The 13370-nt window shown below is 42.7% G+C and overlaps 1 protein-coding gene across 1 annotated transcript in view; it reads right to left on the bottom strand.

The window, feature by feature from the left end:
* The window catches only part of LOC126475065 (arylsulfatase B-like), a 202555-nt gene that overhangs the window by 93562 nt on the left and 95623 nt on the right, over positions 1 to 13370 (bottom strand). The window contains exon 3 of the mRNA XM_050102625.1: positions 2823 to 2982. Coding sequence (XP_049958582.1) covers positions 2823 to 2982 — 160 coding nt within the window. The remainder of the gene's footprint in view (positions 1 to 2822; positions 2983 to 13370) is intronic.

The raw sequence follows: 13370 nt of genomic DNA, 5'->3' as shown, positions 1-13370 counted from the left end.
CACTATGTACAATGAGCAATCAGTAAAGGAAACCAAGAACAAATTTGTGTAATGAATTAAATGTCAGGGAGAAGACTTCTTCTGGGATTTGTCTGTGGCACTGTAACTCATTCACAGACTCCAAAGGAAAACCAATAGAAGTTGTTACGAAATGTTAGTGTGTTGGAGAAAGATTTGAAGTTAAATACATCTAATACTAAGACAAGGGAAATGTAATGTAATAGGATTAAATGCGGTGCTGCAAAATTAATTAGGTCAGAAAATAGGATACTAAAGGCAGTAGTATGTTCGTCTATGTAGGAATCATTCTAGTGATAATGCGACTGTTACACGGCGTGCGATCCAAGGTCCCAGTGAATGGTCGGGGCAATGACTACATTTTCACTTCACGGTCAGTTCGTCAGCGTTTCCTCCTTTCGCATTTTTGTATGCGATGGCGTTGGAAACCTGCCTATATGGTCTCCGAAGACGGGTGGAGCGATTGCCGTGGCGACGGGAACCGTGCGTAATCTATACAATTCACACTGCATGAATGACGATCGAGGATTACGACCGGGGGAGGAAGGTCCGCTCATGCTAGTTAACACCATAAAATGTTTAAGTGTCACATTCCACTCAGATGTGCAGTGGACAGCAGCGGATAACTACCGACGCATATTGAAGCTCATGTGGACAATGGTGCTGTTACAAAAATTAAGAGCGTTGGATATGATCTAGAGGGTCGCCTACGTTAACGTGCACCTAGCACCGAAACACACGTAGCGCATGTCCTGCCTTTATCGTGCACAATGGCAACGCGGATACAAGAAACTTTCGGAACTTACGTGAATATGGGACAACTGTTTAAGATCCCACACACAACGCTTACGCTATCACCTGGAGAGGGTGGACTTGGTCTGCAGAACGTATATGAAAAGGCAAGGGCGTTATTCGTCTGTACGGTTTTCCGACAGTGGTCTGGTCAATTTCGCAGTATCTCGGGTGCGTTGGCCGATGCACTGGCTTCCACTTCAATGGTGCCCCCAATCAATGTGAGCCATTCACCGAAGATGTCACATTTCAAGTCTTTCTTTTTGGAGCTTAGTCAGAGAAGCCCTCCCAACAACATGACTACCGACGACGCGAGATGTATACCAAATATTACCGCGCCGGTGTCCCAGGAATTCCCTGGAAAAGAAGTACCCAGACAAGAACTGGCGACATATATGGCACGTTATACGGAACGTTTACCTCCCAACGTCGGTACCATCAACATGGTATGTGGTGGTAAATGGTCAGTTCGCAGCGAACCAACGGCGACATGCGATTCATTTGGTAGACACTCCATTGTGTTTGAGCTGTGGAACACTGGACACTGATGAACATCGTTTGGCATGTAGTGGGGCGGCTCTGTTGTGGCACTTGGCACGACAGATATTGGCGTTCCTTTTCCTCACACAATTACATCGGATACACTCCTTTTTCCACCAAGAATCGTATTTTCCGGTCAATAAAACAAATGCAGTGACATGGATACTGGGAATGGTTGTGGGTTACGTCTACAACGAATGGGAAAGGGACAAAATGAATTTTTGGCATTTTCTCTTGGATGGACACGCGAAGCTGCAACAGAATAAGAAATATAGGCAAGACTTCGCTAATTATCTGCGGCGGACATTTACCAACCTGCTGACCAGATGGGGTATGACGGGTGAGAGATGAGACAAAGTAAGCCAAGACAGACATTGATCACACTTACGGGAAACTTGGTTATCTTCGAGAAGACGACTCAGTCTTAGGCCACCGTCTGGAGAACGGGTCGACAGATTGCTCTAGTGCTCTATCGACCGTCAGGTGGTGATCAGATGTCGCCCCCGACTTGAATTTCATTTCAGTGCTAGAGGAGCATGTTTCATTTGTATCTGTACTATCGGCGATGTCGTCCAGTCATTTTCATTTGGACATTTTCAATTTTATTCATTTCCTTTACTTAATTAACTTGGACAATGTAGAAGAAAAGATGGATAGAGCGTCATTTAAAAAAAAAACAAAAGAAGAAAAGAAAAAATAAAGCAAAAAAACAAGAAGAAACTAAAAAAAAGGATGGATAAAGCGTCTGACATGTAAGTAGGAGATCCCGAGTTCGAATCCCAGTTGGGGCACACATTTTCAACTGTTGACGATGATGAATGTCAACGCCCGTCGAGAGCTTAGAGTCTTGATTTAATTATTATTTCATTCTGCAGAGCAGAACAGATACCGTCTTCATATACTATCGATCTTGATGCTACATCTTTATCGACAGGTGTGCTGGCGACAACTTACGCCAGTACATTAGGTAACACTGAATGTAAATTCAAATGTTTGGAAGCAATTTCTGAAGGTATTTGTCTCAAGTGCAGCCTTGTACAGAAATGAACTATGGGCGATAGAAAGTTCATGAAACAAGAGAGGCCATTGAAATTGAGTTCTACAAACGAATGCTAAGATTTGACAGATCGCAGAGGTATTGAATGAAAGGGCAGGAGAGAAAACATGGCACAGCTTGGCTAAAAGGAGGGACTGGTTAGTTGGACGCATCCTGAGACATCAAGAAATAATCAGTCTGGTAATGTAGGGAAGCGTGGTTGTAGGGAAGCGCGGAGGGGGGGGGGGGGGGATACCTAAATATGAATACAGTAAACAGGTCAAATGTATGCACGCGGCAGAGGTTACGCAGAGATGAAGACGTCAACAGCGGATTGAGTAGCGTGGAGAGGTGCATAAAACATGTCTGTAGACGGAAGACAAGAAGGACAACAAAGTAAGAAAAAACCTCTCATTTAGTTGAGTGCTGGACATACCTATGCGCACTGGGTACCTGGACGTCATGAGTGCTGCCCTGGAAGGCGTGCAGACGGCCTGCACGTAGTGCTGGTTGAGGATGACCCCATGGTAGGCCAATGCGTCGATGTTCGGGGTAGGTATCTGGTCAGAGCCGTGGAAGCTCACGTCGTTCCAACCCTGGAATTTTTATGAAACACATTTGCTTTCCTCACACACAAGTTTCAAAGCACTGATAACATGTGTGCATACTCGGTTCGTAGCTACCAATATTCACCATGGTTGTTGAAAGCATAAACAGTTATTATTAGATAATCTTTCGAAAGCTAGAGCATACTCATACAAGCATCAAATTAGAAAGAAAACCGATAGTTACTCGAATACAGTAACGATCGTCTGTAACTCTGTTGACCTGTTACCAAACAGTCGATGTGCTCACTTTCGTAACGATAAAAAAGTTGTCAATGTTGTTCGCGTGGGAACCAAACTGAGAAGAGAGCCAACATGTGTGATTGTTGTACCTTAATTCAGTCCTGTAACAGAAGTACGATATTATTCTTATTCCATTTTTAATGGCGGCATTCACTTTTTATGTACTGCAACGTCTTTCTGAAATTACAATTATTACTCCGGAAAATAAAGGTTTTTCCAGTTGTGTGAAATTCTTACAAGGTACAACATGGTCATATTTTATTGAAATTTAAAGTGTTTCAGTAGAGGATATCTTGTCAGTACTGCATTTAATAATTTATCTGTTACATTATTTCTCTACTACACACGGATAATCAGTAAGTGAAACAAAACTAAGTAGTAGTATTGTCAAAAATTAGTTATGTTGTGGACTGGCAAGACAGCCAATCCACAATGACGGGTAGCCGAAAGGCACGCGTTTAAGCTCACGCAGGATGGCGTGAGGTCTGGAACAGGTCAGGGATATGAGACTAGCAAAAATAGTACGTATCTGTTGGAATACTTAACTTTAATGCATAATTGGTGAACATCGATCTGAAGGTACATGCATCACAAGATAAATAGCAATTGATAACGGCGCCTTGCTAGGTCGTAGCAAATGACGTAGCTGAAGGCTATGCTAACTATCGTCTCGGCAAATGAGAGCGTAATTTGTCAATGAACCATCGCTAGCAAAGTCGGCTGTACAACTGGGGCGAGTGCTAGGACGTCCCTCTAGACCTGCCGTGTGGCGGCGCTCGGTCTGCAATCACTGATAGTGGCGACACGCGGGTCCGACGTACACTCCTGGAAATTGAAATAAGAACACCGTCTATTCATTGTCCCAGGAAGTGGAAACTTTACTGACACATTCCTGGGGTCAGATACATCACATGATCACACTGACAGAACCACAGGCACATAGACACAGGCAACAGAGCATGCACAATGTCGGCACTAGTACAGTGTATATCCACCTTTAGCAGCAATGCAGGCAGCTATTCTCCCATGGAGACGATCGTAGAGATGCTGGATGTAGTCCTGTGGAACGGCTTGCCATGCCATTTCCACCTGGCGCCTCAGTTGGACCAGCGTTCGTGCTGGACGTGCAGACCGCGTGAGACGACGCTTCATCCAGTCCCAAACATGCTCAATGGGGGACAGATCCGGAGATCTTACTGGCCACGGTAGTTGACTTACACATTCTAGAGCACGTTGGGTGGCACGGGATACATGCGGACGTGCATTGTCCTGTTGGAACAGCAAGTTCCCTTGCCGGTCTAGGAATGGTAGAACGATGGGTTCGATGACGGTTTGGATGTACCGTGCACTATTCAGTGTCCCCTCGACGATCACCAGTGGTGTACGGCCAGTGTAGGAGATCGCTCCCCACACCATGATGCCGGGTGTTGGCCCTGTGTGCCTCGGTCGTATGCAGTCCTGATTGTGGCGCTCACCTGCACGGCGCCAAACACGCATACGACCATCATTGGCACCAAGGCAGAAGCGACTTTCATCGCTGAAGACGACACGTCTCCATTCGTCCCTCCATTCACGCCTGTCGCGACACCACTGGAGGCGGGCTGCATGATGTTGGGGCGTGAGCGGAAGACGGCCTAACGGTGTGCGGGACCGTAGCCCAGCTTCATGGAGACGGTTGCGAATGGTCCTCGCCGATACCCCAGGAGCAACAGTGTCCCTAATTTGCTGGGAAGTGGCGGTGCGGTCCCCTATGGCACTGCGTAGGATCCTACGGTCTTGGCGTGCATCCGTGCGTCGCTGCGGTCCGGTCCCAGGTCGACTGGCACGTGCACCTTCCGCCGACCACTGGCGACAACATCGATGTACTGTGGAGACCTCACGCCCCACGTGTTGAGCAATTCGGCGGTACGTCCACCCAGCCTCCCGCATGCCCACTATACGCCCTCGCCCAAAGTCCGTCAACTGCACATACGGTTCACGTCCACGCTGTCGCGGCATGCTACCAGTGTTAAAGACTGCGATGGAGCTCCGTATGCCACGGCAAACTGGCTGACACTGACGGCGGCGGTGCACAAATGCTGCGCAGCTAGCGCCATTCGACGGCCAACACCGCGGTTCCTGGTGTGTCCGCTGTTCCGTGCGTGTGATCATTGCTTGTACAGCCCTCTCGCAGTGTCCGGAGCAAGTATGGTGGGTCTGACGCACCGGTGTCAATGTGTTCTTTTTTCCATTTCCAGTAGTGTATACTAGCGGACCGCGGCCGATTTAAAGGCTACCACCTAGCAAGTGTGGTGTCTAGCGGTGACACCACAAGTTACATGTCAAAAACATTCCGAAATAGAAGCTATTGGAAACCAACGCAAATTTGTATTCCAGAGCATGTAAAATTGACAAGACATAAAAGAGACTTAGTTTACTTACAATCCTAAATTGTCTATGGTGTAAGATCTCCTGCTGTTGCAAGGTATAAGACGTTCCACGACCAGTGAGATGTGGCGTTAATGTGCGTAAAATGTATAAATGGTTGTAATTATATAGCATTTTAATCTCCATAAAATTTCGTTCAAGAACTAACAACATAAATCATGTAGCTTTAATGTAGGATACATAATTTAAATGTGTAAAACGTGAATTACCTAAAAATACTAAGCAAAACACAAACTCATATCCAAAAACAATAAAAACTGCAGAAAATTGCAGAAACTGCTTATGGATGACTCTAGTGTGCATTCCTTGATGTGATACTAAAATCATTCACATGGCTGAAGCACCGAGTACAAAGCGTTGTTTGTTACCCCTTACACTATCCGCTAGGTATAACACTCGCCTCTACTGTACATGGGTGGACTGCCTTGCCAATACATCACTAAATAATGTCTATATATCTAACGATGTTTTAAACACGACAATCAACTTGCTTTTAGTAAAATGAGCAAAGAAAATAAGGATGTTCTTTACCACAAGTGAGACGTGAATATCAAATAAAAAACTGAAAACTGTGTTGCCAGTTTCATAGTTTCTAGGCAACGAGCACAGAGTGAACTTATTGCAGTAAACAGAACTGAAGTAACGAAAAGCAGACGAACCAGAGAGCACAGCGCTGAAGACACTGAATACGTGTTTGGAATAAATCGTTTATTCGGTAATTCGGCATTAATTTTTCAGTGACAAGTTATAGGAAACCCGTTCTCATTTCATTTTTTACTTATCATCCCGTATTCATACCTGAGTGCTTCTACAAGAGAGGTACGTTCCTTCCTTCACTTGGTCGCCTTTCAGAGGAGCCTTAAGCAGATCACTAAAACTGGCAAAGAAAATCCGAAGGTACATCAGCAAAAGGTGGCAAAGGAAATCAGACGGCACATTGCAAGAGCGTCTACAACAAAATAAAAAAAAATCTACTCGTGTTATGAGAGTGCACGAGCATACTTGGCACTGGCTGCAGTGAGGCGTATGGCTATCTGTCCATGGGAGGATAAAGAATTCTGTCGAGACAGATCTAGCGGAACCCCTGTGAATATTTGTAGTCAACTCAGAACCAAGTCTACTGGACAGTGTATTGGACGAGGATCTCCTGTTTCTTAACCTGCCAAATAACGTGAACGCAATCCTACCTGTTACTTCCTAGGAGAGTGCTTACGATAATATTTTGTGGGGCCACAGGGACTGTGGAATGAAATTACTCGCCAGTACTGTATCCACCTCAGTGGCAATTCGAATTGTATCAAATACAGAAAGCTTTATAGTCAGCAATTCCACGGTATGGATAGGTGTATTTTGTTCATATACACGCAAGTGCACACACAAAAACACAAACACACACACACACACACACACACACACACACACACACACACACACACACACACACAAACACATACACAAATATTCCATTTGCATATGTTTCTGCACCTAAAACATTTTTGCAGAAAAATGTATTTATAACTGACTATAAGATAGTTACTAATAAATAGATTGTTCCAGAACGTCATAAAATACACAAATCTGTATATTAAGTAACAATTCTTGACTGCAGGCTCTTGTTCATAATGCCGAACGAGACGAATCCATCTCACGTTAGGTAGGAATATCTACGCCCGTGGTGCCCATAAAAATCCGTCATGAACCTTCGATCTGACTTTTTATTATTATGAAACAACTCATACTTGAATCATGATTGCCAGTATTTTGGAAGAAGATTGTTTAAAAATAGTTAGTTTTACTTCAGAAGACCACTGGCTCATAAAATTTCAACTCCGCTAGTAATTATTCGTTTTGAGATTGAATACCTTATTCGAAAACTCTCATTTCTGCCTCCGCAAGTAATTATTCGTTTTAGAAGTGTATACCTTATTTGAAAGCTCTCACTTCCGCCTTTACAAAGAAAATCTTTTCTTCCTTGAAGAAGAATTATCTTTAGCCACAATTATTGGGTTTGTAATAATTAAAGAATGTTCGAATATTAAAGCTTAATCTTTTCTAAACTCTTGTGAATATGTCACTAAAAGACGTAGCAGTTAATAAAATATTTCGACTGTAAAACATTTTTCTGGAAAAATTCTTGAGTAGCTGAACAACTGAAAAATTTTATACACCAAAATTTCCACACATGATTGTATAATTTTATTATTCAATTATTTATTTAATACATCGTCATTAGTTAAGCAAAACAGTATAATTAGTAAACAAATATATAAGGTGAGTCGCGTAAGACGTAACTCCCCCTTTACTCCAGGGGCGATTGCACGTATCGGCATGTGGTTTTCGGCGAATCATAGCGGACTATGGGGCACATACGTTGTTACATGCACAATAATCACAACGTTTATATTGACAGAGATAATGAGGCAAGTACATGTTTTTTAAATGGGACGCTATACTTTTTTACCATCATTCGAACGCTCTGGAAAAGACGCGTATAGTGATGTAACGCATGTTGCTATTGTGATTCAAAGTTTGCTTAAAAGAGAGCGGATGAGGATTAACCTACGTAGTGTAGGCCGTGCATGCTGCAGAGAGAACGGCAACTGGGTCTGCGGGTCGCGCGAGGCGTGTTTACAATCTGCAGCCGCTTCCGACCGCCCCGACCTTCAATCGTACAGTATTTCCCAGCGTCTTTTAAGCGAAGTTGGAATCGCAGTAGCACCATGCGTTACATCACGATGGTAAAAAAAAGTATAGCGTCCCATTTAAAAAACATGTGCTTGCCTCATTATCTCGGCCAATATAAACGTTGTGATGGTTGGAATGTACCAAAGTATGTGCCCCATAATCGGCTATGATTTGCCGAACACCGCTCGTCGATACGTGCAATCGCCAACGGAATAATGGGGGTGTTACGTCTTAGGCGACTCACCCTGTATAATTCATCTTCCCTCGGTCGTGCCTTCTGAAAATCACATTATTGAAAATGCACTTCCTCTGTACTTAGCTACTCTGTAAAACCTTCCCTACGCCATGGATACGCCCCACAATTAGTCTTGGATTTGCAGTCAGTCTCAGTTTATCCTGTAATGATTAATGATCTGTGTAATGAACCTGGTTTCATTTCTGACAATCAAATCACACAAAGATGATCTTCGGAAAGTTAAGTACATTTCCTACATTAAGGCCCTGTTACTTAGTTTTCCTAGTAAGATAAAAAGTGCCAACAGGAAGCCTAATTTTCCTGAGCTTGGAGGAAGAGAAAGAAACTTAAAATCGTGGCTTCATGACCGGAACGTTATTTTAGAGAGAGTGCGCATAATAATGTGAGTAAATATTTCTTTCAGAAAAGCGAGCGGCGCAATAAAAAGGTGCAGACGAATACCAGAAAGGAGATGAGTGTTTCATGAAAGTAAATGGCACAGTGATGGGATCTGCGTTGGGGACTGCAACGAGTACCTCATATTGATACCGTAATGGTGAGTAAAATAAAGCACTTTGTTTTAACTTCAGTGACTTTCATAAGTCTAGATAATTATAAACTCTTGATGTGTGAAAGTTGTGAACTTGTTTTTCTTTCCATGGTACAGTCACTGAAGAAAAGGCTGCTGTGGCATTAGAAAAAGCGGAGAGGGATATGATTGCAGATTAGACCAAAGTGAAGGCGAGAATGTTATACTAAAATCTCTAATGAGAAAAATAAAAGACGAAATAGGCACATAGCAGAGTCGAAAAATTAACTCAGTGGCCAAATTGCAGAAACAAATGACAAGACAGATGGATCAAAAATATATGATGTGCTCAGATACGTTGTTCAAATAAAAAAGAAAATGACCTCAACAGTACAGAAATCAAGTAAGAATTTGCAGGTCTTAAGGTGAACAAAAGAAATGCGGTAGGCAACGTTGGAACTCCTGACGTGTGTAATTTAAATAGTAATGAAAATGAAGTAATGAGTAAAGTTGCGTTGACGCAGAAGGTGAAAAGGATGTTTTGATTAAGATAACGAATTCAAATGCAAATTTAACTTTTGTTATTTGAATGAATGTTTATCAGAATATAGCGGAAGTCAGGTAGATGATGTACTGAAACTGTCAAAGAGCAACTATGAATAATTACTTTCTAATACACAAAGTGTTATTAGTTTTAAATTTAGGAGGGAGCATTACGGAACGACAAACTGTAATAAGCCATGGACATGCAGTAGGAATTAAGTAGAGAGCTTTGACAGATGAAATAGTGCAGGCAGCAGAGATACAGCTATATTCTTAGGTTTAAACCCACCAGCTTCTCTTTTTCATCTGTCGTCGGAAGCCCACATGTTCCGAAACAATTGACGATAATTTGCTCCTTCACGTTTTTCCACATTTTACCCAGCAATCTCACAGCATCTAAAATATTGGTAGTTGTGAGAATGACCGGCCGCAGTGGTCGAGCGGCTGTAAGCGCTTCAGTCCAGAACCACGCGGCTGCTACGGTCGGAGGTTCGAATCCTGCCTCGGGCATGGATGTGTGTGATGTCCTTACGTTAGTTAGGTTTACTTAGTTCTAAGTCTATGGGACTGATGACCTTAGATGTTAAGTCCCATAGTGCTTAGAGCCATTTGCACCATTTTAACAATGTCATCGCCATTAGTGTGGACTGTCATTTCGACCGCTTCATACTTGTCGTTTTCTTTGGCGTTCCTGATTGTTCCTTGATCTAACGTTTGCAATTTCTACGAAGTGTTACGTGGTAAAAACTTTACTGTCACGGATTTTGTGAGCGCTGCTATTGTCCACAACAAACACAATTTTTAGATTTTCAAGAGTCATTTTCCTATCAAAGCCCATTACCTAATTGGAAAACACTTCTGAAGACATCCATGCTTTATTGTTCGTAGTGTACTCCTCAGGGAGTGACTTACACACGGAAAAACTTACCGGTATTTCAGGTTTTCCAGTAGTAAGTGGCTTTAGTTTCTCTGGGCCAGTCATATTTGTTACTAACAGAACGGTTACACGATCTTCGCTTAGCTTGCCCTCTTGACAGTTTTCTCCTCGGAAAGTCAAAGTTTTGTCTGGAAGGCATTTCTAAAGAAGTCCTAGTTAGTTTGCTTTAAAAACAGCATCCGGTTCGTAATCTTAAAGGATCCTCTGCATTCATTGCAAATTTTGTTTTCTACACTGGCACTTTTCCCACTGAAGCTTCGAAAAACAATGCCTTGTCTTTTCCTAAAATTTCCTGACCTCTCGTTACTAGCACGAAATGTTTCGTATCCCAACGTTGCTGCAAATAATTCACCTTTTCTGTCAAACTAAGTCCTCCAACGTTCACATCATTATTCCTTTGTTGTTGTACTAAAACCTCTTCTAAATCTGGAAACTCACCCATCATTATGGTTTCCTATCTGTCCCTTAATCTGTGGTAATCATGCGGTCCTAATTGATTATTGTCGATAGTGTGCCTACCGGAATCCCAAACTCTGCAGCTATGTCTTTCTTTTTCTTCCTCTCCTGCATTCAGTTCGTCAGTTAACTTTCGCTGTCCAGCGACTATCTGTCATTTACACTTAGAGCCCAAGGCTGACACGTAGAGTTCACGCTCAGTCAAAACAAACACTGGCTGAAATCGCAGCTGCAAGGAGGGCGTCGGAACTGCAACGCTACGCACATCTCACTGACGCACGGACGCAGAGAAGTGAGGGACTGGGACCCCGCTATTTGTGCGCACTTCGATGTACAGAGGCGAGAAAGACTTCGATGCATGGAGGTGACTTCGGTGTAAAGAGTTTTTGTTCACTGAACTTGGATAAATAAAGGTAAACCCTGCCTTTCTCGAGCCTTCCCAAAACTTCGATATCTAGGTCCGATATATCGAGGTTTGACTGTAACTGCAGGACTAGAAAATGGCTAACTATAAGCACTACTTTAGTGGAGGGCAAATTCATAATAATGGGGATTCTCAAAATTAATAAAGATGTTAGGAAAAACTACAGTCTTTAAATCTGAAAAATTAAAAAACAAACAGGTTGTTCGAATAAGAATAGACATTTAATCTGGAGGAAGGGAAACCTGTGGCACAACGTGACTAAAAATAGAGATCAATTTGTTAGTACCCATAATGAGGCATCAGGCCCGGGTTCGATTCCCGCCTGAGTCGGGGAATTTTCTCGGTCCAGGGGCTGGGTGTTGTGCTGTCCTCATCATGATCCTGTTCATCCTCATCGACTGCAGGTCGCCGAAGTGGTGTCAAATTGAAAGACCGGCACCTGGTGAACGGTCTGCCCGACGTGGGGCCCTAGCCATACGAATGAATAAATAAATAAATAAATCGTTGGCAAGATAGGAATGACGTACTTTAAATTTCATTTCTGATGATTAATTTATGAATTGTATCCACAGAACTACTAAATTAGTTTACCAAGCTGGAAATTTGTCGCAATGAAATAAAAGGGAACTAAACATTAACGTGAAATGTAACAAGCAGCACTAAAATACATTCAAATAAATTATTACAGGATATTTTCCAAGTCGTGAACGTATAGAGGATAGCAGTGCGACATAATATCTAGAAGCAATTAATGAGAGAATGGGCGCAGTAGTAAGGTACTGGGCACAGATGCAATAGGACAGAGTTTTGAATCCTCGTCTAGCCACACAGAAAAAGGTTTCCTAGGCCTCTAACGAGTTCATTGTGCAGGACATCATATACTAAGCTTGCTTTTTTGTATAGAAATAAAAATATCTGAGGTCGACATAGAGATCGTTGGAGTATAAATACCACTCAGTTCAGTAAAAAATTTGGTAAGGGATTAGTAATTTTACAAGGCCTACCGGCCGGAGTGGCCGAGTGGTTCTAGGCGCTTCAGTCGGGAACCGCGCGACCGCTACGGTCGTAGGTTCGAATCCTGCCTCGGGCATGGATGTGTGTGATGTCCTTAGGTTAGTTAGGTTTAACTAGTTCTAAGTTCTAGGGGACTGGTGACCTCAGACGTTAAGTCCCACAGTGCTCAGAGCCATTTTACAAGGTCTGGCATTTGCTAACTAGTCACGATTTCGTGATAGAAGGCATTCGGTACCACAGAGCACATTCCAACATTTTATGCTGTCGCTTTAATAAGAGTTTCTAAAGTGACTAAGAGTGTAACATGCTTGACCCATTATAAATGTTTTATGTAGCAAAGCCTTGAACTTGGGATGGTCTTAAGACCGTAACAGGTAATCAAAGTTAAAAAACGCAAAGGAATTGTCCAGATAGTTTAATAACCATACTAATATTTCAGACGTATCACGTCTAACACAAATAATATGGCTGGATCAAGAGACGAAAACGAGAAGAATTTAATTGGGCACGTGTTGTGGCTGTCGGAGGTGCAGCAATTTCCGAGACAGCTCTTAATAGGGCCCTCAGAGGGGATATTCAAGACTGAGGAGAACAGAGAGTGACTTTAAAAAATTCCCTTTGTGAAAGAAACCGCTAATGGGAGATTCAGCTTAAGGGGCGGCGTACAAGGTGATTTTCGGACTCCTGAAAATGCAGCTTCCGTGAATCTGATTAACGCGGACGTTAATTACGAATTAATGTGACAAAAGAGCACCAAATTGTATGGTCTTTCTCATTAGGGAGCTCAGAAATTAAATATATTGTTGTAAAAGATACTTGTGTGGATATCGAATATTTTGGGAAGTAACTGTTCTACTATGAAGCGTTAAACGAAATTCTCATTACC

The sequence above is a fragment of the Schistocerca serialis genome, chromosome 4 (assembly GCF_023864345.2).
Source record: "Schistocerca serialis cubense isolate TAMUIC-IGC-003099 chromosome 4, iqSchSeri2.2, whole genome shotgun sequence".
NCBI classification, from domain to species: Eukaryota; Metazoa; Arthropoda; class Insecta; order Orthoptera; family Acrididae; genus Schistocerca; species Schistocerca serialis.
Note: the sequence above shows the minus strand (reverse complement) of the source record. Positions and strands in the feature narration are given on the sequence as shown.